Raw genomic sequence first — 27,851 nt, 5'->3', positions numbered from 1 at the left:
TGTAAAATTATTGTTTTATTCGTAATTTATTTACAATATTCACATAAAAAAGATTATGTACACTGTACATAGAATAACAGATAAAAAAGTAAATAAATACAGTCCTTTGAAGTGTGGCTAAAATTAGTGAGACTGAACTGAACATAAACATTATATTTCACTGCATTAATCTTTCTCTAAGAAGAAGTTGCAAAATTAAGTTTCTGAGTTACCAACAATCCAGTTAAATACCATTTCAGAAAGTTAAGAGATAGAAGTATATTATGGACAAAATTCATTTGGATTGTGAATTTTTGTGCACCAAATTACTTCTCTGTAGTTATTTGATATTTATCATGTATCTAGTTACAACAGAGACATTACTTATGAATAACTGTAACACCAATTTAAAGGAACACTAAGTGTGAACAATCATGCCACGAATGTCTTATTTATAATACACTTTAATTAACAAATGGTAAAATTGCTAAATAAAAAAGATTAACGCATGATGTGGAGATGTGAGAAAAGTACTCACAGTACTTTCATTTGACTTTTGAAAAACTATGGTTTTAAATTATAGAAAAAGGGTAAATATGGAAGAGGACACATGTCCACAGTCCAACAAATATATCGAAATTAGAATTAATCATACAAACATAAATAATTGTATTTTATGGGGAGAAAAAAGAATGAAAATGCTATCAATCGAATGGACTTCTGCAGGTATGATTTAAATCATTTAAGGGAATGTGCGCAATTTCGCATGGTCATTGCAAGCCTAATGCCAATACAAAAACTGAAGACATGCTACTGGCAATAAATGTATTGAATGAAATCAAATCAGGCGAATGGTTACAGTTGAAACATTTATTGCTTTTTCCAAATGTGGAAACAATAACTTTGGAGAACTTGTCAACAACATTAAACCTGTCTTAATAACAGTGCCTCAATCTTTACAGAGTATCAGTCTCCATAATTTGCTGCCATACTCCTCCAATAATCTCTCTGTCCAATAGTAAACAATGAACCATTCTATGGTCTACATACATATCACAAAATTTCTGATTTATATTTTCTCCATTTCAGTAGCAAGGTCACTTGGTGTTGCTTCAGGTTTCAAGTTTTTCATGAATAAATCTAGTTCATCCTCTTCATCATCATCATCATCGTCGCAGCGATTACCCTGCTGCATGGCACAGGTATTGTCTTCATCTCCTGATAAAATCTCTGGTGATTCGGCATCAAAATACTTTTCTTCCTCATCTTGTGTGCGAACTGCCAGGCACTCATAGTCTGGATTACCATCCACCTTGCTGCTGTGTGGGGAAACATATGTATAGCGAAAGAAACAAAGTCAGTCTCTCTCTCTCTCTCTCTCTCTCTCTCTCATGCATCCCCCCACCCCCATGCACGCACACTAAACGATGAGCCAAAACATTGTGACCTCTACTTAACAGCATATCGGTCCACCCATGGAATGAAGTGCAGCAGTGGTTCAGTGTGGCGTGGATCTGAATAGTCGTTGATAGGTTTCTCGAGGTCTGTGGCACCAGAAGTCTATGCATAGGTCTCGGTAAATTAAGAGCTGTTGGTTTGTGAGCACAGAGCTGGTGCCCAACAGCATCCCAGGTGTGTTCTGTTGGTTTCAGATCAGGCATTCGTGGCCAAGACACCAATGTGAGCTCACTATCAAGCATGATTCTGGCCTTTTAATATGGGCAGTTTTCCTATTGGAAAAACCACTGCTATGAGGAAGACATCAAGTATGAATTGATGCAGGTAATCTGCAATAATTTTCATGTAATTCGCAGCCGTATGGCACCTCTGATTACTACCACAGGTCTAATGGCAGCCGAGGTGAATAGCATAACACTGGCCCAAGTGCCCTGTGTCTGTGGCACAGAGTAGGTTTTGAGCAACTGTTTCACTGGATGACAGGATATCCGGACATGACCATCGACCTGGCTTAACAAGAATTGTGAGTCATCTGACCAGGTGACACGATTCCAGTGACCCGTGGTCCAGTCTTGATAATCCCTTGCCCACTACAACTGTAACTACTGTGTGGGAATACACATGATTGTTTTATACTAAGTTCTATGTTCAACAATAGGTGTTGAAAGATAAGCTGTGTAACACATGTGTCGACACTAACATTGTACTATGTTGTCAGCTTTATTACTGATCATTGTCTATACAACAGACAAGCCTCTGACCTCCGCATTCTGTGATGAGGCATGTGTGTCCAACACCTTGTCTCCTACCTGTGGTTTCACTGTCTTTCAAGCACTTTCCACATATGCACACAGCTGACCAACTTTGTCTCTTCCGAGGTGCCCGTTCCCAGGTGCCATGCTATAACAATCTACCCTTTGCCAGCAGATTTCCCCAGTTGTGGCCCATAGGGAACTAGAATGATTCCCCATTTGTCTCTGCCCTGCTTATATTCTTCCTTTGTGGCATTATGGGGCCATAACACCATCAGGCAGCATTTGATCCTGCAGTGGGTAGTGGTCATAATGTTTTGCCTCTTTAGTTCATATGATATAAAACAGTACGAAAGCTCTAAATCTAACAGAAAAATAATGAAAAATCAAATATGTTGAAAGAAAAAAATGAAATGCTACAGCTAATGGATGAAGTATTCAATAATTCCTCTAAACAAGGAACTTTATCAATTAATAGCAAGTTATCTAACAAGTTTTATGCTAAATGGTTTCCAGTTAAGCAGTTTCCACTACATAAGGTTTTGGCAAAGTATCTCCAGATACTGCCAGACAGTAACTACTGATTGTGTAGCAGATCACAATATTACCCTGAGATAGCTGTGATGTAAGTGTCATCAAAAGTTCCTTGTCCATTGTCACAAATTGTATTCACGTCACTCTCATTCTACCCGCTTCAGCATCCCAATGGCTGGCTCTCACAATTACTCAGCTGCAGGTTGTGAATGTTATCAACTATTTTCATTTGTATAATTTCTTCTATGACACTACTGCAGTCACTGCTTCCTCATATGATGGAATAATCTTCTTTTTCCTAGAACCATATTATATACACTGGTTGCAAGGAGATGGTCCTTTGAAGGACCTCAGATTACCATGATCTCCATTAATGCTGACGACATATCAGACAATAAACCAGGCTCATGAGCATAAATGTAATAAGTAAAGCCGTACAGCATTGTTGGCTGAGAGACCTCAGTGGGTAAGTTGAGTGGCCTCTTCAGAAAGGGTTTTCTTACACCACACAAAATGGCCCCTTTCCTTCAGATATGAGAGAGTTGTATCTTATGAGTATTTGAGGAGTGTAGGTGAGTCTAATGGATGAGGCTAGAATATGGTGTTATATTTGGGTTGTATGATGACGACGAGAGAAGGGAGAGGGTGAAATCCAGTACCAGCACATAGTTTACTCCTCTTGAATAGCACATTAGTCAAAGCACATTGAGACTGAAATGCTACACTATACATCTGCACACAAACCTAAGAGCTGTATGTCACAATTTGCTCCTTGTGGAAATAGCATCTCTAAAGAACCTTTGCCCATCAAGTCACCTTCATGGGAAGCAAATTCAATATATGATACTAAATATATGAGTGAGAGGCACAGTAACCTGATGACAATGAGTTTGAAGATCCCCTATGTGTATACAGCTCAATATATGGAAGGTTATAAGGTTGGTTCAAATGGCTCTGAGCACTATGGGACTCAACTGCTGAGGTCATAAGTCCCCTAGAACTTAGAACTACTTAAACCTAACTAACCTAAGGACAACACACACATCCATGCCCGAGGCAGGATTCAAACCTGCGACCGTAGTGGTCGCGCGATTCCAGACTGTAGCGCCAGAACCGCTCGGCCACCAGCGGCCGGCGAAGGTTATAAGTCTTTGAAGGTTCTTAGCAAGGGTAGTAACCACAGCAACAAAGTAAACAGTAATAGCACATGCAGCTGCAATAGCGATAACTGTTTTAATACATGTTTGGTTACTACTTGAAAGTCATTATGATTTAAACCGTACCTATCCCCACACCAATACTACCTCAATTTCCTGGATTTTGTGCAGTCAAAGAAATCTGCGAAATATACATATATAAAATAGTTAACCAGTATTTTCAAGTTAGTCAGGTACATGGTGGCTCCTTTCTTAACATACTTAGGTACTACTGAAGAATCCTCTTTACTCTACAAGAGAAGCTACAACAGCATTTTGAGTGAAAGATAATACATTTGGGTGTCCCTCCTGTGCGTCCTGAGGCACATTTTCTCTGATGTTTCAGCAGGCATTTCAAAATTCCTTCTTGGAATATGTATATGGAATCAGCCGAAACTATTCATTAATTCTCTCATGTGACCTCAATTTTGATGAAAAGGGTTGCCTTGTTTGCTGAACACAATCATTTTTAAATTGGAATTTTATTTATCCATTCAACAGAGCTGTCCCATATTACTCTAGTGAGACATTTGTTTTATTGACATGTATTACCAGGGATATTAAACCACAAAGAATAACCTAGAACTTTTGCTGTTGACAGAGCTGTGTTGCTGCATGGTGGTAGCAGTCAGTGTGGGCCAGGACAGAGTTGTCGCTGCTGGGATACTGGTTATTCTTCATGTTTTCAAATGTATTCTCTGAACATTTTGACTTGCCCTCCAACATGTGCTGTGCAGTCTAAATTTATGCTAGCTTCTTTTCCCATCCTTCCAACAGCTGCTTCTATCTTTCCATATTTCCTTCTTTTTCTCCCTTTATGATCATTTCAAAAGTATTAAGATCATGTGTATTGGGTGCTCAGGTGAAATGTTCCCATAGTTTGGAGTAACAGCGATTAGTATAAATTAACTTAGTATTAAGAAAACAGTCTTAATTGTGTTTTTTTTTTAATTTTGACTGAAACCAGTCGACACTAAATAAATAAAAAACACGATTAAGACTGTTTTCTTAATACTAATACTAAATGAAATGGTCCCATTAACGAACATAAACCTATGAAATCGAGATATCACTAAACACGCCCAGAGATGTAAAGAACAATGCATGAGCAGCACCTATTAGATGGAGGGGGTCTGACAGCCAATCAGTTCCAGGAATTCCACCAGGAAGGAGGTACACAGCTCGTGTTGTCTGACCATGCCTTGATGGTCAATATCATGGTTCAATCACGCCTACATTGTTACTTTGTGTCAGAAAGGGCTCTCAAAAAGGGAAGTGCCCTGGCGTCTAGAAGTAAACCAAAGCACTGCTATTTTTTTTTCTTCCTACTGATTGACTTAAAAGTATGACAGCCAAAACTGAAGCACACTGTACCTGTAATCAAAATCCTTATCATTCCCATCAAGAAAACTCTGATACATGCTGGTGACAAATTCTTCTCGGAGAAGCTCCTTCTCTTTCCTAGACAATTTCTTTGGCTTTTGAGAGCTATTTCGACTAGTCTCAGCCTCATTATCATCATTCTCTCTGTCACTCTGTGAAGGACTCATCTGATTATCACTCTCATCATCCTCTTCTTCTTCTTCCTCCCTCACTGAATCTTGTTCATTTATTTCATTATTTTCTTCTGATTCTTCATCACTGGTATCAACTTCCTCCACTGCTGCCTCCTCATCGTCTCTTTGTTGTTGTTTCAGACGCTCTATTTCTTCTCTGTCCAGCTGATCCATCAGTATTGACAGAAATCTGCAACATTACACAAGGTGTTGAATAAGAATTCACATATAACAGACGATATCACTAGAAATTAATTCAATTATTGTACAATTATTAAAAATACATCTCCATATGGATTGCATAAACTTACGTTTTTGCATTTTCATCACATTTATCTCTATTTCTTATTTCTTTCTTGGTGAGGAACTGCCCAATTAGCTGTTCATATAAAAGTGGATTTCGTTTCATCATTTCTGTCTCACTGAAGTATGTCCCTTCATCCAATAATTTCTTTAAGGCTTGGTATCTCCTATTTCGTATGTCGATCTACGAACAAAATTAAATAAATAAATAAATAAATAAATAAATAAATATATATATATATATATATATATATATATATATATATATATATATATATATATATATATATATATATATATGGGGGGAGAGGGGGGGGGAGTATCAAAGCATTTTGGAAATGTTTATAAAGACATACCATGGAACTAAATACTAATATTAGTAACTGCATGACATTAACTGTAGTGACCGTGTCTCCACTTCTCGAATAATAGAAGAATCGTATCGAACAAGTATTGGACAAAACATCAACAGAAATATCATTATAAACACCGGCAACTGAAAACTTAAAGCAGTATAATATCTGAAAAGCACGAACATATCACCAATAAACATAATATGCTGCTAACATTCGGCACGAACGTTAACCCACTATCGCGAACAGATCGAAAATTCAAGCAGTTACTTATGCAACGGTACATACGTTCACGTTAAAAGTAGCGACACTTCTGCGGCAATCAAAACATACACTACGCAGAAGACTCACCTGTTTCTTTTTCTTGCTGAGTCCTCTTCGCAACTGTTTGAGATGAAATTGGATTTCGTACGTATCAAATTTCACACCCGAAAAATAGTCTAAATGTTCTTCCTCAAGGTGGTTCCCAAACCTCGCAAGAAACTGTTCTGGGTTCCGTATTAGAAGCTCTTTCGCTATATCCCTCTTCTGTTGCGTGCTCAGTTCTGGTTCTCCCACCTGCTGACTTTTGAAATGCGCAAGCTTGTTAACTGCTACGTGGTTTAGCATATTCTCACAGAGAATATTTTCCTTCTCATCGTTGAATGACCGTGTCTTTTCATTAGGTTGGCCATTTATTTCTCGTCCTTTTGAAACTTCATCTACTTCCATTTCAATATGATTTAAACAAAACACACATGTATAGATATCATTCTGATGTTCGAGAAACAGTTAAAGAAGAAAAAACATTTTACGTTGTGTTTACTGCTAACAGTATACCTGTTTGTTTTTGTGAAAGCAGAGATGGGACTATACTATACTGTTTCAAAGACAAGACTGAGTCAAAGATGTTATTTCCGATCTTAACACAACGGCAACAATATCGACGTCAAAACTTTTCCCGGGAATCGTTGATGTCCCGTCCTCTTGAAAGTTTGTGTGAATGCTGTCATCTGAAATGCACTGTGGAATGTTTTGAAGTTCTGTTCAGTTCCGTCAACTGTGGATTGACCTCCTGCGGAAGCATCCGTCTAAAGCCCGGTCCACACGCAACGATCTGTCTGCGCAGACATCGGCGCAGATGTCTGTACATGCAAAAGATCGCTGCAAATGTGGTGTGTTCACACGACACAAACCCCAATCTACTACTCGCCCGCCATCTGTCGGTGTAGAAAAGAAATATCAGTGGCAAGCGACTACGCTCCCCGAAAACGTCAAAATTTAATTCAGTTATTTTGAAAAATAGAAATGGAGGAAGTTCTGTTGTGGTCTGTGTTCGCAACTTGTGTTGCAAAAAACATTCAGACCAACCGCAGGAAACAGAGAAAGCGGTCAAAATGGTGCAGACAGTGGCTGCTAAAGCGAAAGCAGTTTTGTCACGTAAATTTACTGCGAGAGTTGCAGGGCGAACCTGTTTTGTTTTACATAACCTCGTGTTCCATTTCCTCGCACATTGGCACTCCAATTTCATCTTCAATTGTACTCCTGCTTGGTCTTGGCGTTTCTTGATCACTAAGAAAGCCAAGTAGATCAAAATACCATAACGTTGGCTGGTATACTTGATCTACTCCTACACCAGATCTTCTAGATTTCTGAACTTTGGATAACTCTTTTCGGTAAACAGTTCGCTGACAGACTAATTTACTTGACTTGCCTTCATGAACTCATCTTTCAGGAAAGCGTAAATAGCTTCACATGTGTTGGGTATTATTTCACTCAATGCTTGTTTCGATATTGCAGATGAAAATTCCAAATCATTGTAGCTCCTTCCCGTTGCTAGGAATCTTAATGTTACTGCCAGGCGTTCATGAGGAGAAATTTCCCTTCTCATACAAGTATTTTTCTCATAATATGAGGGGTTACATGCTTTAAGAGATAATTATAAGTTTCGACATCCATCCGCAAATAATTTCGCCAGTTCGCAACGAAATTATTTTTTTAATTACCGTTTCTCTGTTTGCCGAGGCGCCAACTGCCCGCAATTTTTCAATTAGAGCATTGTATGCTGCTCTGTCTTTTTGTCTCGGTCACTATATTCTTTACTTTTAATCTTCCACAAACATGGGTGGTTTCTGTATATTTCAATGAATTCACTTACAAACTCTCGAGAACACTGACGAGTATCAGCCATTTTAATGCCCTATGCACACAAATACAAACACTAGACTGAGCAAACAGCTGTTTCGCGCCAGATTTGCGACGATCTCCTGTCCACACGCTCCAACTTGTCTGCGCAGATGTGGTTTGAACCGACAGATTTGAGAGGTTTCGCTCAAACCTCCAACTCCAACTTCCAGGTTTGCACACACCTCAGGTTGGTGCAAATCTTCTGTTCACACGCAACGATCTGTCTGCGCAGATGTGATGTGCGCAGACATTTGCGCAGACAGATCGTTGCGTGTGGACGGGCCTTAACACACACAAAAAAAAACTGTGGGTGGTAGTGTGGACATACTTTGCAGCTGCCGGCGGTACACATCTTTGATGTAGTTGTTGTGGGCCATGTGTATTGTGTAGCTGAGTAGCTGACTGTAAGGCAGATGGGTTTGCTTGTCACTTGCTAAGCTTGTCAACTCTTTGTACCATGTGAGCTCTATAGTAACATAGAGACCACGGTCTGTAACAGGAATGCAATAGTTCAGGTGTAGTTCTGTGAAATTTGAATATACCCTCTGGCATAATCACGAATTTCTTATGTGAAGGCTTCCGCTCGAGCTTTAAATCATTTGATGTGTCCAGTCGTAGAGAACGTGATCGTCACCGTTTATCACAGCCTTTTTTTTTTGCTTGGTGAAACAAACTGAAGAATTGTGCCTTGCCTTTGGGAGGAATCAGAGACCCTGTCAATCATAAAAGGTATTGTATTTTATTTTATGTGGCCTAGTAAGTTTTAAGAGTACAATTCACCACATAAAGTATTGGGTAGTTCGTTATTTATACTATACTAAATTGAAATTTCCTAATTACAGTTGACCATCTGTTACATATAAATTATGTGAGTAAATGGTAACATGATATTTTTGCACCGGTAGTAATATTCTCCTCTGTTTTTCTCTTGTGTGTGTGGAGGCTGACTACCTTTGATGACCTCGATGTCGATGGAACGTTAAACACAATCATCTTGACCACAGGAGCTGTTAGCTTCACTACCTTTTATAAAGTTTGGGTTAGTATACCCTCATTAACAGTGTAGTACAGTTTATTTAGCCTATAAGATAAATTTTTCGTGGCACATGTAACCTCCATAAGATATAAATAAGGCAGTGGTAAAATTTGCGAGATCTTAGTGTCCTCCATGAAATTCTAGAAAGCACCGTACGTTTTCTATAGTCTGTAAAATTCTTTTTTGGACAGTAAAGCAACTTCTGCTTGCAAGCGCGTTATCCAAAGGAATGATACCACACCTCAGCAGTGATTCCAACTGTAGGCCCTACAGACTATATATCATCAGTTTCATACAGTAGCATATAGGCCTAGTACTTATTTTTTATTAGTGAAGCTTACACGATTGTCCCATTTTACATGTTCTTTGACCCATGTTCAAAGAAATTTAGTGTTGTTTACAGTTTCTGATGTTCACTAGATATTACAGTAGGGTGTAAAGGACATATCCTTTGTGCAATGTGTAAGTGGATGGTTATCGTCTTTTTTGCATTTGATGACTGGCTCTACAGAACAGTCAGTGATGTGTGTGACAGTTTGATTTTGTTCTTCAATTCTTCTACAGTCTTCCCTCCAATCAGAACGTTGTCATTTGCGAATTTTTCCATGTTCGGGAAGGGACTGCTGACTCTCTTTGAGTTGTTAATAAACAGTAGCCAGAAGACTAGACTTAAAATAGAACCTTTATTTTTTGTTTTTGTATTTACTTGCCTTTAGTAGCACCTGTAGCCTACAGCCAGTCCAAACACACAGTGTCTTAAAAAGTTAGAACAAGAATGGAATTCCTTGGTGAATAATACAGGAATCCATCTTGGATAGCTAAAAGAAAATAATAGTCCATTTCAAACAGTCCCCCCCCCCCCCCCCCCCGCCACCCCAGACACACTCAAACAGTTAACAGTTAAACTAAATTGCCCTGAGGAAAGCCTTAGTAATATGCTCAAAATGTTGGTTTTGTATTTTATAATTAAAATCTTTTCTACAGTGACACAGTACAACACCCAGAAGAATTTTATTCAGTCAGACAGTTAAAATTTGATTTCAACCTTTAAAACTGAATCTCTAGTAATTTATATAGGCCTATGTCCAATACACTGCAACCGATAACTCGTGCGAAGGCGTGAGAAAAGTTCAGTATGATAAATTATTCCGTATCTAACACACTTGGATTCACGCTTTTGCCAAGGAGTAGAACGTGGAACAGAAATCAACAATCAAAGACTAAATCACAGAACAAATGTCGCTTGTGTATAGCGTCTCTGTTGTCCAGCAGGAAAGTTTCGCGGCATTGTACTTTCAAACACCCGTGCATCTCATGGCGCTGGACAAAGACAGAAGATGCCACATTAGCCCCCATGGTGGAAGTGGAGCGTCATTCCAAATAGCGTGCTGGAAAATTGACCTTTTGCCCGTATCTTGAGGTGCGTGGTGGTGGGTCAACTGCGACCCCCGGCTGTGCCTGTGTTGGTGACGACGTTGATGGAGTGGTTGCTGAGTGAGGCGCAAGTTGTGGTAGGTCAGGCGTCGTTACTTCCAGAAAGATGTACACTGGTTTCACGCGACCAATGGGGACTACTTAGGTTCCCATTGATCAAGATTTCCACGGTCTTGCTTCCTCTGGTTACGACACGGTGTAAGCCGGAATATGGTGATTGGAGCAAGGGTTTAGTACATTCCGTTCGTAACGTGACATGTGTGCAGGAGGATAGGTAATGATGGACAAACATGGCAGGAGTCCCGTGTCGGTGAGGTTGCTGCGGACGGAGACGAGCCACATGTTGGCAGAGCAATTCCGGCTGGTCGCCAATAGGGTTTGGCAGAGTGTCGGTAGCCATGAATTTTCCCAGCAGGTGTAATGCTTCGCTGTAAACCAATTCAACTGGAGAAGCATCCAGGTCTGGCTTGAATGTGCTTCAGAGTCCAAGTAATGCCACAGGAAGTGCTTTGGCCCATCCGGTGTCATGACACATTAGGGCAGCTTTTAGGGTACGGTGCCATCGCTCTATTAAACCATTGCTGGCAGAGTGATAGCTCATCGTCCGGTGGTGAAGTGTACCGCAAAATTTTGTCAACTCTCAAAACAAATCGGACTTGACTTGACGTACCCTGTGTGTCATAATGTGCACTGGGCAACTGAAATGTGACGCAAAGTGTGTGATGAAGGTGAAAGCGATAGTGTCTGCCGCAACATTGTCCACTGGTGCAGCTTCTGGCCATTGAGTATACCGATCAATCATCCTAAGTACGTAATGGTGACCATCGGATGATGACAGTGGGCCAACAATGTCAAGATGGACATGCGTGAATTGTGGTGTTGGAAAGCTAACTACCGGTGAGTGGACTTGGCGATTTATCTTGCTACACTAGCATTTCAAGCATCATCTTGCCCATTCGCAGCAATCCATTTGCATTCCAGGCCACACTTAACGCATTGTTACTAAGCGTGTTGTAGCTCGTTTGCCTGGGTGACACAAGTTGTGCAGCGAATGGAAAGTGTCCTTCCAAAATTCCAGAGGTAGGAAGGGTCTTGGCTTCGATGTGGACATGTCACAATATAGCTATACGTCGCTTCCAGGAATGTCTACCAGCTGCAGGTCCAGCGCTGATTCACCATTTGACAGAATCGCTTGTAATTCCCCATCAGCTTGCTGGGCTGCAGCAAGTTTGGTGTAATCGATCGTATTGGCAATGCTGTCGACTCTGGACAAACAATTGGCCACTACAGTGTCGATCCCAGACACATGACATTTATCAGGTGTAAACTGAGAAATAAATATGAGCTGGTTGTGTTGTCTGGGGGAACAGTTCATGTTGTTCTGGTGGAATGCATATGTTAGTGGCTTGTGATCCGTAAAGATAACAAAGTCACTTGCTTCTAGTTGTGATCTGAAGTACTTAACAGATTTGTAAATGGCTAGAAGTTCTCTGCCATGTGCGCACCAAAGTCTTTGTGAGGTTGTCAACTTGCGTGAAAAAAGTAAGAGTGACAGCCACGTGTCACTACATTGTTGTTGCAACACAGCGCTGACTGCGGTCTGGCTAGTGTCTACAACCAGTGCTAACGTGTCGGTAAGATCTGGATGTGCCAGCAGGGCGGTGTTGGCGTTGATTTTCTTGGCCGCTTGAAATGCGATAGTCATTTTGTGAGTCCAAGTTATGGGCGCGTTACCCTTGGCTTTCGGGCCAGTTAACACTGTGACTAAAGGTTCCTGTAGCTTAGCAGTGTGTGGCAAATCGCGGCGGAAAAAATTTAACATCGCGAGGAAGTGCCCTAGTTCCTTGGTTGTAGCGGGCTTAGGAATGCGTGAAATGGCTTCCACCTTCTCAGGTAGTGGTAGCGATCCTGCCACAAAAATTCTATATCTGAGAAAGTCTACTTCATATTGAACAAAGACACATTTCGAGGTATTGAGCATGATTCTGTAGTGTTCCAATCGCTTGAATACTTATTAGATGGTGGCGATGTTCCTCAGGCAACAACAAAAAAACCAAAATGTCGTCCAGGTATGCAAACGCAAAAGGTAAATCCTGTAGCACAGAATCTATGGAGCGCTGCCATGTCTGTGCGGCATTCCTCAGTCCAAAAGTCATGAACATGCTCTCGAGTAAACCAAAAGGAGTGATGATGGCTGTCTTTGGAATGTCACGTTCGGCTACAGGTATCTGTGTGTAGTTCTTTGCACAGTCTAACACAGTGAACACTACTGAACCACTCAATGTGTAATTGTAATCACGCAACAAGCATACAGGATATAGATTGGGTATTGTCCTGGCGTTCAGGGCTCTAAATCGCTGCACAGCCTCCGTGCACCTTCCTTCTTTGGCATTAGATGTAATGGTGAGGACCAAGGGCTGTTCAAAGGCCGGATTACACCTTCATGCTACATAGTCAAATTCTGCTTATGCTATTTTGAGGCGATCTGGGGCTAAACATTGTGGCCTACAAGAGTTAGGGCATCCATCACTAGTCTCAATATAATGGACGGTATCATGTCTTACCTTCTTAGGTGCTCCGGGTGGTCGCATCAGGGCTGGAAATTCTTGCTGCAGCTCCACGTACTCGCCATCCACTACCTGAATTACCTTGGTAGTAGGGACAGCGGCATCTCGATGGGATCCGGAAGTTGTTAGGATGGTGGTGTTGTCGACCAGGCGAGAGTTCCTTATGTCAGGCACCAGGTTGTAGTGGGCGAGTAACTTGGCTCCGATGATTGGTTCAGCGACGTCTGCAATGGTAAAGTCCCACGTGAAAGCGCACCGCAACCCGAGGTCGAGTTCCAAGCGCATCGTGCCGTATGTTGTAATCCGCAAGTTATTAGCAGCTGTGAGGCAAATGGGTGTGGACGGTCGCTCCTGATGTAGCATGGTTGGAGGAAAGATTGACAAATCGGAACAAATGTCTACTAAGTACTTCCAGGTGGAATGTCGGTCACTCACAAACAGGCACCTGGATGTCGGACAGCAACTGGAGGAGGCACTCACTTCTGATCGCCTTTGCCGTTTGGGTAGGCACAAGGCGTCGTACACTTACATGCTTGCTTGCCAAACTTGCAGTGGTACCAACAGACTGTTTGTTCTGTCACTGTCTTAGTCAAGGCTCTCGATGATCGGCTGCGTGAGCGATGACGGAATCGTTGTCGGCTCCTGTTGTCTGTGTCACAGCATTGCAACAGCTCACTGATATGCTGTGATAATAAGTCCACTTTGTTGGTGAGAACATCATAATCTATGCGTGAGACAGTTGTTGCCGCGCAGGTGAACGCTGCGGTGGCGGAGCTAACTATTGACGCCGTCATTGCTCCTTGGATCTTATCGGCTAATTCGACCACTGCATCTAAAGACGCGTCAGTCTGCGACACCACGATTGCCTTCACTGGTGGTGGTAACTGGCTGCTCCAGATTGTGCACAGTAAGCTGTCCGGGACTGTATCTGCGTCTACTTTACTCTGCTGATGTCATAGGTACTGTGAAGGTTTCTTATCACCGATCTCCTCTTGGGTGAGCACCTGCCATATTCGTTCTTCTTGCGGAGCGGGCACGTGCCGAATTAGTTCTGCTTTCAGTTGGTCGTAGCTGTTTGTCCCCGGCGGGCTAATTATGATGTCTTGAACCTCAGTGGCATACTGGTTATCTTGTTAGCTGACCACCAGTGTGAATTTTGTGGTGACAACTGTGATACCCGTGTAGGAAAAATTTGTTTCGACTTGGGCAAACCACAGGGATGGATTGTGCGGCCAGAAGGATGGTAGTCGCACCGATAGACATGCCACAGAAGTATTTGTTGGCTCTGGTGGATTCGCCATCTCAGTTTCTTGCAAGGACTTCTTGTAAATTTAGCGTGCACACAAGAGCTCCTGTCGAGGTCACCACCTTGTCATTACCGGTTTGAATTACCACGATTGACAGTTTAACATCTGCGTGTGCTTGTAGGCTGAATAAGGGAAGTAGGCTTGTCTCAGCTTGATGTAATAATTTATTAATGACACCCTGCGGTCGGAACAGACAATAACACACTGCAACCAATAAGTCATGCGAGGGTGTGACAAAAGTTCAGTACGATAAATTATTCCGTATCTAACACACTTGGATTCACGCTTTTGCCAAGGAGTAGAACTTGGAACAGAAATACACAATCAAATAGTAAATCATAGAACAAATGTCACTTATGTATAGTGTCTCTGGTGTCCAGAGGGAAAGTTTTACGGTACTGTACTTTCAAACACCCGCGCGTGTTACGGCGCTGTACGATGACAGAAGACGCCACAGTGAATAATACAGAAAGCCATCTTGGATAGCTAAAACAAAATAATAGTCAATTTCAAACAGTCCCCCCCCCCCCCCCACCCTCCCCTACCCCCTTCCTGCCACCCCACACCCCATACACACTCAAAGTTAACAGTTAAACTACATTGCCCTGAGGAAGGCCTTAGTAATATGCTCAAAATGTTGGTCTTGCATTTTATAATTAAAATCTTTACTCTGGAGACACGGTACAATACCCAGAAGAATTTTATTCAATCAGACAGTTGAAATTTGATTTCAACCTTTAAAACTGAATCTCTAGTAATTTATAAATGTCCAAATTCTTTGTAGACAAGAGGATTAACAGATAAGAAGGAAGTGGTTGATACATGTGGATCAACTCTGTAGTGAACCGATCATACACCCAGCTGTATTGAAGGTAGCCACAGATGATGTGATTAATTTCCTGGAGCTTCCCACAGTGCAATATGGAAATGATATGAGGTGGAGTCTATATAGTTGTTTGGTGCCAATCATGCTGTAAATTCAACTGCATTGATCCTCACAAACTGGATCATTGCCTATGCCCCCCCTGGGGGTCCACAACTCCCCCCCCGCCGCTCACCGCCGCCTCTTCCCTTCCCTTTCTCCCCCTCTGGGAGTATGTTTAGTGCCTACGTACGGAGACGGATGCTCGAAACTGTACATCGGTCTCTCTTCCACTCTTCCATCGGTCTCTCTTCCATCGGTCTCTCTTCCATCGGTCTCTCTTCCATCGGTCTCTCTTCCATCGGTCTCTCTTCCATCGGTCTCTCTTCCATCGGTCTCTCTTCCATCGGTCTCTCTTCCATCGGTCTCTCTTCCATCGGTCTCTCTTCCATCGGTCTCTCTTCCATCGGTCTCTCTTCCATCGGTCTCTCTTCCATCGGTCTCTCTTCCACCGGTCTCTCTTCCACCGGTCTCTCTTCCACCGGTCTCTCTTCCACCGGTCTCTCTTCCACCGGTCTCTCTTCCACCGGTCTCTCTTCCACCGGTCTCTCTTCCACCGGTCTCTCTTCCACCGGTCTCTCTTCCACCGGTCTCTCTTCCACCGGTCTCTCTTCCACCGGTCTCTCTTCCACCGGTCTCTCTTCCACCGGTCTCTCTTCCACCGGTCTCTCTTCCACCGGTCTCTCTTCCACCGGTCTCTCTTCCACCGGTCTCTCTTCCACCGGTCTCTCTTCCACCGGTCTCTCTTCCACCGGTCTCTCTTCCACCGGTCTCTCTTCCACCGGTCTCTCTTCCACCGGTCTCTCTTCCACCGGTCTCTCTTCCACCGGTCTCTCTTCCACCGGTCTCTCTTCCGCCGGTCTCTCTTCCGCCGGTCTCTCTTCCGCCGGTCTCTCTTCCGCCGGTCTCTCTTCCGCCGGTCTCTCTTCCGCCGGTCTCTCTTCCGCCGGTCTCTCTTCCGCCGGTCTCTCTTCCGCCGGTCTCTCTTCCGCCGGTCTCTCTTCCGCCGGTCTCTCTTCCGCCGGTCTCTCTTCCGCCGGTCTCTCTTCCGCCGGTCTCTCTTCCGCCGGTCTCTCTTCCACCGGTCTCTCTTCCACCGGTCTCTCTTCCACCGGTCTCTCTTCCACCGGTCTCTCTTCCACCGGTCTCTCTTCCACCGGTCTCTCTTCCACCGGTCTCTCTTCCACCGGTCTCTCTTCCACCGGTCTCTCTTCCACCGGTCTCTCTTCCACCGGTCTCTCTTCCACCGGTCTCTCTTCCACCGGTCTCTCTTCCACCGGTCTCTCTTCCACCGGTCTCTCTTCCACCGGTCTCTCTTCCACCGGTCTCTCTTCCACCGGTCTCTCTTCCACCGGTCTCTCTTCCACCGGTCTCTCTTCCACCGGTCTCTCTTCCACCGGTCTCTCTTCCACCGGTCTCTCTTCCACCGGTCTCTCTTCCACCGGTCTCTCTTCCACCGGTCTCTCTTCCACCGGTCTCTCTTCCACCGGTCTCTCTTCCACCGGTCTCTCTTCCACCGGTCTCTCTTCCACCGGTCTCTCTTCCACCGGTCTCTCTTCCACCGGTCTCTCTTCCACCGGTCTCTCTTCCACCGGTCTCTCTTCCACCGGTCTCTCTTCCACCGGTCTCTCTTCCACCGGTCTCTCTTCCACCGGTCTCTCTTCCACCGGTCTCTCTTCCACCGGTCTCTCTTCCACCGGTCTCTCTTCCACCGGTCTCTCTTCCACCGGTCTCTCTTCCACCGGTCTCTCTTCCACCGGTCTCTCTTCCACCGGTCTCTCTTCCACCGGTCTCTCTTCCACCGGTCTCTCTTCCACCGGTCTCTCTTCCACCGGTCTCTCTTCCACCGGTCTCTCTTCCACCGGTCTCTCTTCCACCGGTCTCTCTTCCACCGGTCTCTCTTCCACCGGTCTCTCTTCCACCGGTCTCTCTTCCACCGGTCTCTCTTCCACCGGTCTCTCTTCCACCGGTCTCTCTTCCACCGGTCTCTCTTCCACCGGTCTCTCTTCCACCGGTCTCTCTTCCACCGGTCTCTCTTCCACCGGTCTCTCTTCCACCGGTCTCTCTTCCACCGGTCTCTCTTCCACCGGTCTCTCTTCCACCGGTCTCTCTTCCACCGGTCTCTCTTCCACCGGTCTCTCTTCCACCGGTCTCTCTTCCACCGGTCTCTCTTCCACCGGTCTCTCTTCCACCGGTCTCTCTTCCACCGGTCTCTCTTCCACCGGTCTCTCTTCCACCGGTCTCTCTTCCACCGGTCTCTCTTCCACCGGTCTCTCTTCCACCGGTCTCTCTTCCACCGGTCTCTCTTCCACCGGTCTCTCTTCCACCGGTCTCTCTTCCACCGGTCTCTCTTCCACCGGTCTCTCTTCCACCGGTCTCTCTTCCACCGGTCTCTCTTCCACCGGTCTCTCTTCCACCGGTCTCTCGTCTACCGGCAAGTCTTTGTCCTGACCTCTTCTTTACCCTTTTCTCTGCTGCGGCGTTTGAGACCTCTCTTATTTCCTTTCCTTTGTTCCTCCCTTTCTCTTTTTTCCTCCCTGTGCGTGTCTGAAGGCCGACCCACGCATTCCCATGCGTAGCTGGTGACGAGGTTACGCGTAATTCCCCGCCCCGGGTAGATAGGTAGGACACGTACGTACCCCCTGGTAACGGCCAGGCCCAGGGAGGGGTGATTACCCGAGCTGATACCTTCCGAAAGTGCCGATTGGTCCCTTTGCCCGTTTCTCGGGAGGTGTGACCTGAGGTGTGAACAATCACCTAAGGCGGGAGTGCCCTCAGAGAGGGCCCCCATAAGGAAGGAGCGCGCCATCGGAGACGCCGGTAATCATGGGGGATATTTCCACAATGATTTCCTCATCATCTACTATGTCTGCTCACAAGCGTAAGTTCAATGAGTCTCAGGCACGGCCAGTTCTTCCATCGTTGCCAAAGTTCCTTGTTGTTTCTCGGTCTGATTTAGGTCAAGACTTCTCCACGGTCAACCCTTTCATTATTCAGAAAGGTGTCGATGCAACTGCAGGTCCTGTAAAGTCTTGCTCCCGATTACGAAATGGCACCTTGTTGTTAGAAACAGTCAGTGCCCTCCAGGCACAAAAATTGCTGCGTGCTTCACTGCTACACACCTTATCTGACCGGGTGAAGCACACCGCACCCTAAATTCATCACATGGGGTCATTTATACATGCCCCCTCAATGGATTGTCTGACGTGGAAATTCAAAACTACCTGTCTGACCTGGGCGTAACGGCTGTTCATCGCGTCATGAAAAGGGTTGACAAGAACATCGTTCCAACCCGAACTGTCTTCTTGACGTTTGACAAAGTTCAACTTCCTTCGAACATAAAAGCAGGCTATGAGATAATTTCCATTCACCCTTACAGCCCAAACCCTACACGTTGCTATCGGTGTCAGCGGTTCAATCCGGCCAAATGCGTTACATGTGGCAAGGATGCCCATGAGGGTGCTTGTCCACCTCCATCCCCTCATTGCGTCAACTGTATGGGTGACCACACTGCTTCCTCTCGAGATTGCCCCATTTTTAAAGACGAACGGCTCATTCAGGAAATCAGAGTGAAGGAAAAGGTGTTGACCTTTGCTGCTCGAAAGATATTCGCCAGTCGAAAGCCCACTGTGCCTCACACAGGTAAATACAGCACCGTCCTTGCCTCTTCTTGGCCAATGAAGGAGGCAACCACACAGACTTGTGATCTCACCTTTAGTGCCACAGTTGTCAGATTGGCCAGCGCGAAGATCGCCCGTTCAACATCCCCACTCTCACCTGCTCACTCTATGGCTCACCCTTCATCGGGTTCTGCTAAATCTCGAGCCCCAAAATCAGACACCCGGAGTTCCAAAAAAGAGCCTACTCGTGAAGATTTTTTACGTACCCCACCTTCACAACCATCGGTTCATCCTTCATATCAATGTCCAGTTTCCAAGAAGGCTAATAAGAAACCAAGTTCCTCTCCTTCTCCGCCACGGCGTGTCTCATCTACAGCACCACCTGGCGGTAACCACCCTCGGCCATCTTTTGTGTCGCCGAGGCGCACTGCTGGCGGCCGATCAACTGACCGATTGCTGGTGGCGGGAGCTGCTGCTCCTGCACAACCTATGGATGAGGATCTTCTGCCTTCAGCTGATAGCTGTTCCACGCTGTCAGTCGCAAGGTCTGAGCAGTCGTTGAGTTGACAGCAACCTTGGTCACATTCTTCCCTTTTCTGTCCACCCAATGTCCATTATCCATTGGAATATCCGCGGCATTAGAGCCCGTCGGGATGAATTGTCGATCCTCTTACGACCCTACTCACCGGTCATCTTCTGTCTTCAGGAAACAAAGCTGCGTCCCCACGACTGCTTTGTTTTCCCCCATTTTCAGTCAGTCCAATTTGATCTCCCCTCTGTTGAAGGCACTCCAGCACTTGGAGGCCTCAAGGTTCTTCTCCATGATACTCTCCATTATCACCCAATACCCTTAAACAGTTCCTTCCAAGCTGTCGCTGTCCGTCTTTCGCTTCTCTCTTTGTACTGTATACATTCCATCGGCCACACAAATGGCAAGAGAAGATCCCCTTCATCTTCTTGGTCAGCTTCCGCTTCCCTATTTGCTGGTTGGGGACTTCAATGCCCACCACGCGCTTTGGGGATCTCCGTGTCTTTGTCCGCACCGCTCGTTATTGATAGATGTCTTCCACCAAGCGGATCTTGTTTGCCTCAACACTGGGAACCCTACATTTTTGTCTGCCTCCACAACAAATTTCTCTCATTTGGGCCTCTCGGTCGGTACTGTTCAAATAGCTCGGCGCTTTGAATGGTTCGCTCTTGCTGATACACACTCCAGTGACCACTTCCCATGTGTCCTTAGATTGCAGCCACAGCTGCCGTATATGCGCCCGAGACGCTGGGAGTTTGCCCAAGCCGATTGGACACTCTTTTCGTCTCTAGCGACATTCGATGACCGTCACTTTCCTAGCGTCGACGATGAGGTCACTCATATTACAGAAGTTATTCTTACAGCTGCGGAACGTTCAATACCTCGCACCTCCAAATTGCCCCGGTGCCCCCCCAGTTCCTTGGTGGAACGAGGCATGGCGAGACCCAGTACATGAGCGGTGACATGCTCTTCGCATTTTCCGGCACCATCCTACTTTGGCCAACTGTATCCGCTATAAGCAGTTCCGTGCGCGATGCCGTCAAGTCATCCGCGATAGCAAGAAGGCAAGCTGCAACTTCTTTACTAGCTCATTTAACACTTTCACTCCCTCCTCGGAAGTTTGGAGTCAGATTCGACGGTTATCTGGCGCACCTAGTTTCTCCCCGGTCTCTGGGCTGACTGTCGTGCATGATAAATTAGTGGACCCGTCAAAATTCCTAACTCATTGGGTCAACACTGTGCTGAGATTTCGAGCTCTTCAAATTACCCGCCAGCTTTTCTCCCAAAGAAACATGCAGCGGAAGTGTGACCTCTAGCTTTCTCCTCTCAAAATCGCGAAAGCTATAATACTGTTTTCTCTATGCGGGAACTCCAACATGCACTCTCTTCTTCTCGCTCTTCCGCCCCAGGACCGGATGGTATCTACATCCAAATGTTGCTGCATTTATCATACCATAGTCTGCGTTACCTCCTTCGCGTTTATAATCGTATTTGGACCGACAGTAATTTTCCCAGACGATGGTGGGAAGCTATCATCGTTCCTGTTCCGAAACCTGGAAAGGACAACCATCTCCCCTCTAGCTATCGCCCCATTTCTCTCACAAGTAGTGTATGTAAGGTTTTGGAGCGTATGGTGAACAGCCTTTTAACCTGGGGGCTGGAGTCCCGCAGTCTTTTAACACCTGCCCAATGCGGTTTCCGAAAGCATCGTTCTGCAGTTGACCATCTTGTTGCTCTCTCCACTTATATCATGAACAATTTTCTCTGGAAACGCCAAACAGTAGCAATATTTTTTGATCTGGAGAGAGCATATGATACCTGTTGGAGGACAGGCATCCTCCGCACACTGTTCTCTTGGGGATTTCGAGGACGGCTGCCCCTTTTTCTTCGTGAATTTATGGCAGAGCGCACATTCAAAGTGCGTGTGAACACTACTCTCTCCCGTACTTTCTCCCAAGAAAACGGGGTACCCCAGGGCTCCGTGCTAAGCGTTGTACTGTTTGCCATTGTCATCAATCCAATTATGGATTGTCTCCTTCCTGATGTCTCGGGCTCCCTCTTTGTGGACGATTGTGCGATCTATTACAGCTCTCAACGGATCAGCCTTCTTGAACGTCGTCTTCAAGGTTGTCCCGATTGCCTCCACTCTTGGAGCATCGAAACTGGCTGCCACTTTTCTCCCAGTAAGACCGTTTGTGTTAATTTTTGGTATCGTACGGAGTTTCTTCCACCTTCCTTACATCTAGGCCCTGTCAACCTTCTGTTCGCGGACATCGCAAAATTCTTGGGTCTTATGTTTGACAGAAAGCTGTGCTGGTCCTCCCAAGTTTCCTATCTTTCGGCTCGCTGTCTGCGATCCCTCAACACCCTCCATGTCCTGAATGGCACCTCCTGGGGAGCGGACCGAGTGGTCCTTCTTCGCCTCTATCGCACCTTAGTGCGATCGAAATTGGACTATGGAAGCATAGTTTACTCCTCTGCTTGGCCGTCTGTTCTTCGGCGTCTCGACTCTGTCCACCACCGTGAATTACGTTTAGTGTCTGGAGCTTTTTACACCAGCCCTGTGGAAAGCCTTTATGCTGAGGCTGCTGAACCTCCGCTGTCCAATCAGCGAGCTGTCCTTCTGAGTCATTATACTAGCCATCTGTCTTCCACGCCTGCAAATCCGGCCCATGACATTTTTTTCGACGCCTCCTTGGATTTAGGGTATGCAGGCCGTCCTTCCTCCCTACTACCACCGGGAGTCCGCTTCCGTCAACTGCTCCATTCTCTTTCCTTCCACTTTCCTAAAACTTTCTTGACAACTTGGGGTACAGCACTGCCTTGGCTCCAGCCCCGGACCTGCCTGCTCCGTGACCTTTGTCAGTTTCCCAAGGATGGTACCCTTTCTCTTGTTTATCATCGGGCATTTGCTGCTCTATGCGCACAAATGAAGGAAGCCACATTTATTTACACTGATGGCTCAAAAACATCGTTTGGAGTTGGGAGTGCCTATATTGTTGGTGACACCCCCAGACGGTTTCGGCTTCCCGACCAGTGTTCGGTTTTTACTGCGGAGCTTTACGCTGTTCTCCAGGCTGTCCAATACATCTGTCACCATCAGCAGATACAGTATGTTATCTGCTCAGATTCGCTCATCTCTCTCCTCAGTATCCAAGCTCTCTACCCTGTCCACCCTCTGGTCCAGGACTGCCTCCACTTGCTCCACTTGGGGGCCGTCTCTGTGGTGTTCATCGGGATCCCAGGACGTGTTGGTATCTGTGGAAAAGAGGCGGCAGATACAGTGGCAAAGGCTGCAATCTCTCTTCTTCAGCAAGCATTCGTATGATTCCCTTCGCTGATCTGTGGGGTCTTTTATGTCGTCGTGTTACTCTTTTATGGCATGCACATTGGTCGACACCTCCCAATAATAAATTGCGGGACGTGAAAGCTCTTCCATGTGCTTGGACCTCTTCCTCCCGAACTCGTTGTCGAGAGGAGGTAATTTTAACTAGACTCCAGACAGGGCACAGGGGAAATGGAGCTCATTTTATCACAGTGTACTGTGACGAAATGGAGTCGTCTAAAAGCACTTCTTCTCCTACACTTTTGTTCTGCTCCTTAAAAATGACATACCATATGTTTACATACAGAAGTAATCTTAATGAAGCGAATGCAAAATGTTGACTACATTACTGTAATTAATTGTGTTTTGCTGTTAACTCTTGTAAAATTTTTCAGATTTGGCCCATGTGTTACCACAAGTAGATACATAATTTAGACTGTAGCAGAAAATCATATGATCATGATGAGTGCCACAGGGAAAGATACCAAGAACTGTGGAGTTAACGGAGAGAATAGAAACTTGACTACTTCAGCCATGAATTCGCCGCCAGTTACCCCTTCGAAAGCTTCATCATTGGTAAGATATCTTCACTAAAGGTAAACTCCAGTTGATATCCACATTAAAGACTTTTGTCAGCAGTAGTTATGGTGTCATTACAGGGTACATCACAGAATAAAACTGGATCAACATCAAGCGTACTTCCAGTACCGCATTCATTGATGAGTCCTGTGGCTGTACCGACTCCAACACTAGAACAGACAATCACACCTACATTGCAGTGAGTTCTTTCTCATTTGTGTTATAGCCTAAAAATATCAAGATGTTAAATATCAAGATGTTCTGCCAGACAGTGCAAATATAAAGTTATATAATCACTGTGTATATATTTTTAGACTGCCACATTTGTCAGACGAAAAGCTGGGCAGAATCATAAGAACCAAAAACAGTAGAGTCTCGTAGATGTGTCTGCAAGGAGCTCATACTGTGCTGTATTAACCACATTGTTGTAAGGATTTTGTCTTTTGTTAATGTATTGCTCTAAATGGATGAACAGTGTTTACAGTTTGGTTTGTGAACTGAGTGTTTTGTTTGACAGGTGTATCTCACCCCCAAGAAACATAGTTCCAACTCAAGGTATGCTGTATCTGTTGTTGAATCAGTATCCACAAAAATTGGACAAACTGATGCCATTTTTCCAACTCTCAACCAAACTTTTAGCTTTGAATCTAACCTTGTCCTTGGGCTGGTCACTACACACACACACACACACACACACACACACACACACACACACACACACAACAGATGTAAACAAAAATAAAAATGGCACAAGAACTTCCCACTCCAACAATAAAATGGAAACTGACAAGACAACCATAGGAAATAGGGAGTGTAGGGCAGGGACAAGCTAAAAATAAATCAGTGAAAAAGACTACACCATCCAAAACAAATATTATAGAAAATGTCTCAACTTGCAACATAACGCTACAGCCACAAAAACCAACAAGAACTGTGCACTTCACTCACCCTATATAGCTCAAACGAAGCTGTTGGTACAACAACAAAATAACCAACACCACCAACTTTGAAAAGTGGAATTGGACTTTTCCCGTGTCCTATATAGCTCAGATGCAACTCTAAATATGTACTGGCAAACCACAAATAAAAAAAAACCACAACCACAACCACAAACTTCACACACCTAAATAACTCACAAAACACCACCAAAACCTGGACAACTCAGAAACCTAAAAAATTCCATATCCACTAGATCAGTTAAAAACAACTGAAGTGCCATAAACATAAAACTGATAATACCTCACAAATTCTCTAGAATAAAACCAGAACTAAAATTACTGGAGAGAGAGAGAGAGAGAGAGAGAGAGAGAGAGAGAGAGAGAGAGAGAGAGAGGAGGGTGGGGGGGGGGGGGGGGAAGGTTGAAGGGAGGGGGAGAAACAAACACCAAACAAATCAGAGCTAACAAAAAACCCAAACACAAAACAAAAGAAAAAAAAACAGAACTCCCTGAAAACAAAGCAAACCCTTCCAAATCCATCTTACAGCACTTACTACCTAGGCTGAAATAAACCCACATGTTCACAGTGATAATAAAGACTCAAATGAACCCAATACCACACATTAAATTAAACACATCAGCATCCACCATGAGAGGGCGCCATCAAACATAACATGACATCTGTAAACACGAACAAACTCAACACAGCACGTCATAGTGATGTCACACACACATTACCTCACAGGTCGAAGTAGACAGAGGGAATGAGATGCTTTCAATGAGCCAAAGATTTTGTATTCTCATTCATTGACTTCGTCAGTCCACAACCAAACTGTCACTTCTAAGCCTAACCTACACGTCTACACTTCAAGCTACGATTGTACTTCTAGACTTTCTGATGGCTAAGTGCACTTGCAGGACCCATTGCTCGTCAGTTGCATGTTGCTGTTGGTAATTTGTTGTCACCTGTTGGAGCCAGTTGGGTAATAGTACATGATAGCTTATGAGAATTGCTCAATCTAAACATTTTTACCTCATGTATGTCGAGATTTTTCAAGGTTGTGGTTAGGTGGTGTCTGAATTGCAGTCAGCTCCCCGTTGGTTCCTAACGTCCATTATGTCTGATCCGTGTCTCCGATCAATCAATATGTGGTCCATCTGATTTCTGGTTTGTCCATCAGGTCAAATCCGTGTTTCTTTGTGTACTTTGGGAAACATGTACTGCTGACAGTCATGCTTTTACTTGTAGCAAAATCTACAGTCGTAATTCCATTGTTGTTTGATATTTCATATGTCTTGCTATAGTTGGCTGAAAGGCCTCTTCTTTTCATATTTTTGCTTTCAGGTCTCCTATTAATATCTTGACATGTTTGGGAGCCTGATCATACAGCTGTTCTGTCTTGCTATAAAACTTGTCCTTTTATTGTTCATCTGCCTCCTCTGTGGGTTCATGTACATTTATCATTGTAATATTGAAAAATTTTCCCCATAATCTTAATATGGACATCTGTCCATTGATTGGTTGGAAGCACATCACCACATGTTTCACTTCTTTAGCGACCAAAAAACCTGTTCCAAAGGTATTCATCGTCCTGCCACTACAGAAGATAATGAAATTTTCTGTGTCCATTATGTCACTCCCTTTCCACCTAATTTCCTGGAGAGCCAATATTTTTATATTGTAGTTGTTTACTTGCGTTAGCAGCTGACGTAGGGCTCCAGCTTGATATAGGCTCCGCACATTCCATGTTCCTATGTACATACCTCTTATCCGTTTTTTGTTTGCTGGGGTCACCATCAAAATATCTGTCCGGATTATTCCTTTGCTAGCATTCACAAGAATTGATTTTTTACTGGAGCATATTGTTAATCTTCCGCCCAACCATTTGGGGGGTTGCCCCTTACAGCTCGCAGGTTCAGGGGAGCATCCTTGGCCTTCCATCCCTCTATTAACTGCAAAGCAGCAGGTGATTTGTATCGGGTTTACTCCCTTAGGGAGACTGTCTTCACCACACATCTAGAGCCCTCCCTGCCCTATTGAGTAAAAAAAGGTCACAAACAAGAGAGGTCTGATATGAGGGCACACGTCAAATGAACATACAGAAGTAATGTGGAAACAATGTAAGACTGAAATCCTCGAGGCAGCTGGAGGGGTTTAGGGGCATGAACGGGCTCAAAGGAAGTAAGTTTGGTTTGACGAAGAATTTATGAGAAGAACTGAGGAAGTAATATAGCATGAATGAAATTATTGCAGAGAACAATTCGAGCAAATCTGAATGAATATAATGAAAAGCACCATGTAGCAAAGAGAGTCCACAGACAGAAGAAAAGAGCTCAAGAAAAGAAAAAACTGGAAGAAACTAAACTGCTAGGAGAAGAGAAGCAAATTTGTGAAATGTACCAAAAGATTAAAGAAGGAAAGACCGGGTTCCAAGTCAGAACAAATATGTGTAGGAACAAAGAAGAGGAGTTGACAGGGGAGAGTAATAAAATACTTGACAGGTGGGCAGAATACTTCTAAGAGTTTCTGAACCCAGAAGTAGAAGGGTTAGAATGAGAGGGACTGGTGGAACTAACTTACTATGGACCAGAGATTTTAACACCAGAACCTACACTGGGGGAAGTGACGCAAGCTATTAAGACCTTAAAAAACAATAAGACGCCTGGAGAAGATCAGATCCAGGCCGAACTTCTCAAATATGGTGGGGAAACGCTTTGGAAAACAATTTGTAAAATAATACTGAATATCTGGCATGAGGAGAGCATGCCAATGGAGTGGAAAACAGCTATAATGTGCTCCATACATAAAAAAATTAGATAAATGAAACTGTTTGAACTATCGAGGGATCTCCCTGCTAAATACTATATATAAAGTTTTCTCCAAGTTTCTAACCAACAGGTTTACTCCATATTTGGAAGAGAAAGTTGGAGACTGTCAGAGTGGCTTAAGAAGAAATAGGTCAACAACTGACCAGATCTTCACATTGTGCATAATACTTGAAAAATGTTATGAACATCAAATTAACATGCACCAGCTTTATATCGACATTAAACAAGCCTATGATAGCCTCTCAAGAGAGGCGTTGCGGAATGTAATGGAAGAGGATGGAATACCTAAGAAGCTCAGTAAACTTTCTATGATGACCCTCAGCGAAACAGGCGGTAAAGTAAAAACACAGGGTGAAATCTCCAGAGAAGTGGAAGTGAAGAAGGGACTTGGACAGGGTGACAGTATCTCCTCATTGCTATTCGACCTTTGCCTAGAAAAAGTCATAAGTCAGATAGATAAATAGAGGA

General features: G+C 44.4%; 3 protein-coding genes across 5 annotated transcripts in view; 2 read left to right on the top strand and 1 right to left on the bottom strand.

Moving 5' to 3' along the window:
- Positions 1-105: 105 nt before the first annotated feature.
- Positions 106-6,981, bottom strand: LOC124802526 (coiled-coil domain-containing protein 97). Of its 2 annotated transcripts, none has more exons than XM_047263371.1 (4): positions 6,483-6,981; positions 5,787-5,962; positions 5,294-5,665; positions 106-1,298 (listed from the first exon to the last, which is right to left on the bottom strand). In XM_047263371.1, exons 1-4 carry the CDS (start codon positions 6,840-6,842, stop codon positions 1,049-1,051), a joined length of 1,158 nt encoding a protein of 385 aa, XP_047119327.1. In that variant the 5' UTR covers positions 6,843-6,981; the 3' UTR covers positions 106-1,048. The 2 variants fall into 2 exon arrangements, with proteins under 2 accessions (XP_047119327.1, XP_047119328.1); XM_047263372.1 differs by having other exon boundaries at positions 106-1,295.
- A 1,661-nt stretch (positions 6,982-8,642) lies between these two features.
- Positions 8,643-27,851, top strand: part of LOC124802591 (TATA-box-binding protein 2) — a 75,680-nt gene continuing 56,471 nt past the window's right edge. The window contains exons 1-4 of one of the 2 annotated variants that reach the window (XM_047263468.1): positions 8,643-9,026; positions 9,240-9,336; positions 23,433-23,613; positions 23,697-23,815. In XM_047263468.1, coding sequence (XP_047119424.1) covers positions 23,491-23,613; positions 23,697-23,815 — 242 coding nt within the window. In that variant the 5' untranslated portion in view covers positions 8,643-9,026; positions 9,240-9,336; positions 23,433-23,490. The remainder of the gene's footprint in view (positions 9,027-9,239; positions 9,337-23,432; positions 23,614-23,696; positions 23,816-27,851) is intronic. The other variant, XM_047263469.1, reaches the window with a different exon arrangement.
- On the top strand, positions 16,764-23,467 carry LOC124803215 (the record flags this gene model as incomplete). Its single annotated transcript, XM_047264396.1, has 3 exons — positions 16,764-16,827; positions 17,224-17,292; positions 23,433-23,467. Coding segments are annotated over 3 exons (168 nt in total), but the record flags the coding sequence as incomplete, so codon positions are not given.

The sequence above is a fragment of the Schistocerca piceifrons genome, chromosome 6, assembly GCF_021461385.2.
Source record: "Schistocerca piceifrons isolate TAMUIC-IGC-003096 chromosome 6, iqSchPice1.1, whole genome shotgun sequence".
In the NCBI taxonomy this organism is placed as follows: domain Eukaryota; kingdom Metazoa; phylum Arthropoda; class Insecta; order Orthoptera; family Acrididae; genus Schistocerca; species Schistocerca piceifrons.
The sequence above is the reverse complement of the archived record's forward strand: the minus strand, read 5'-3'. Positions and strand labels throughout refer to the sequence as shown.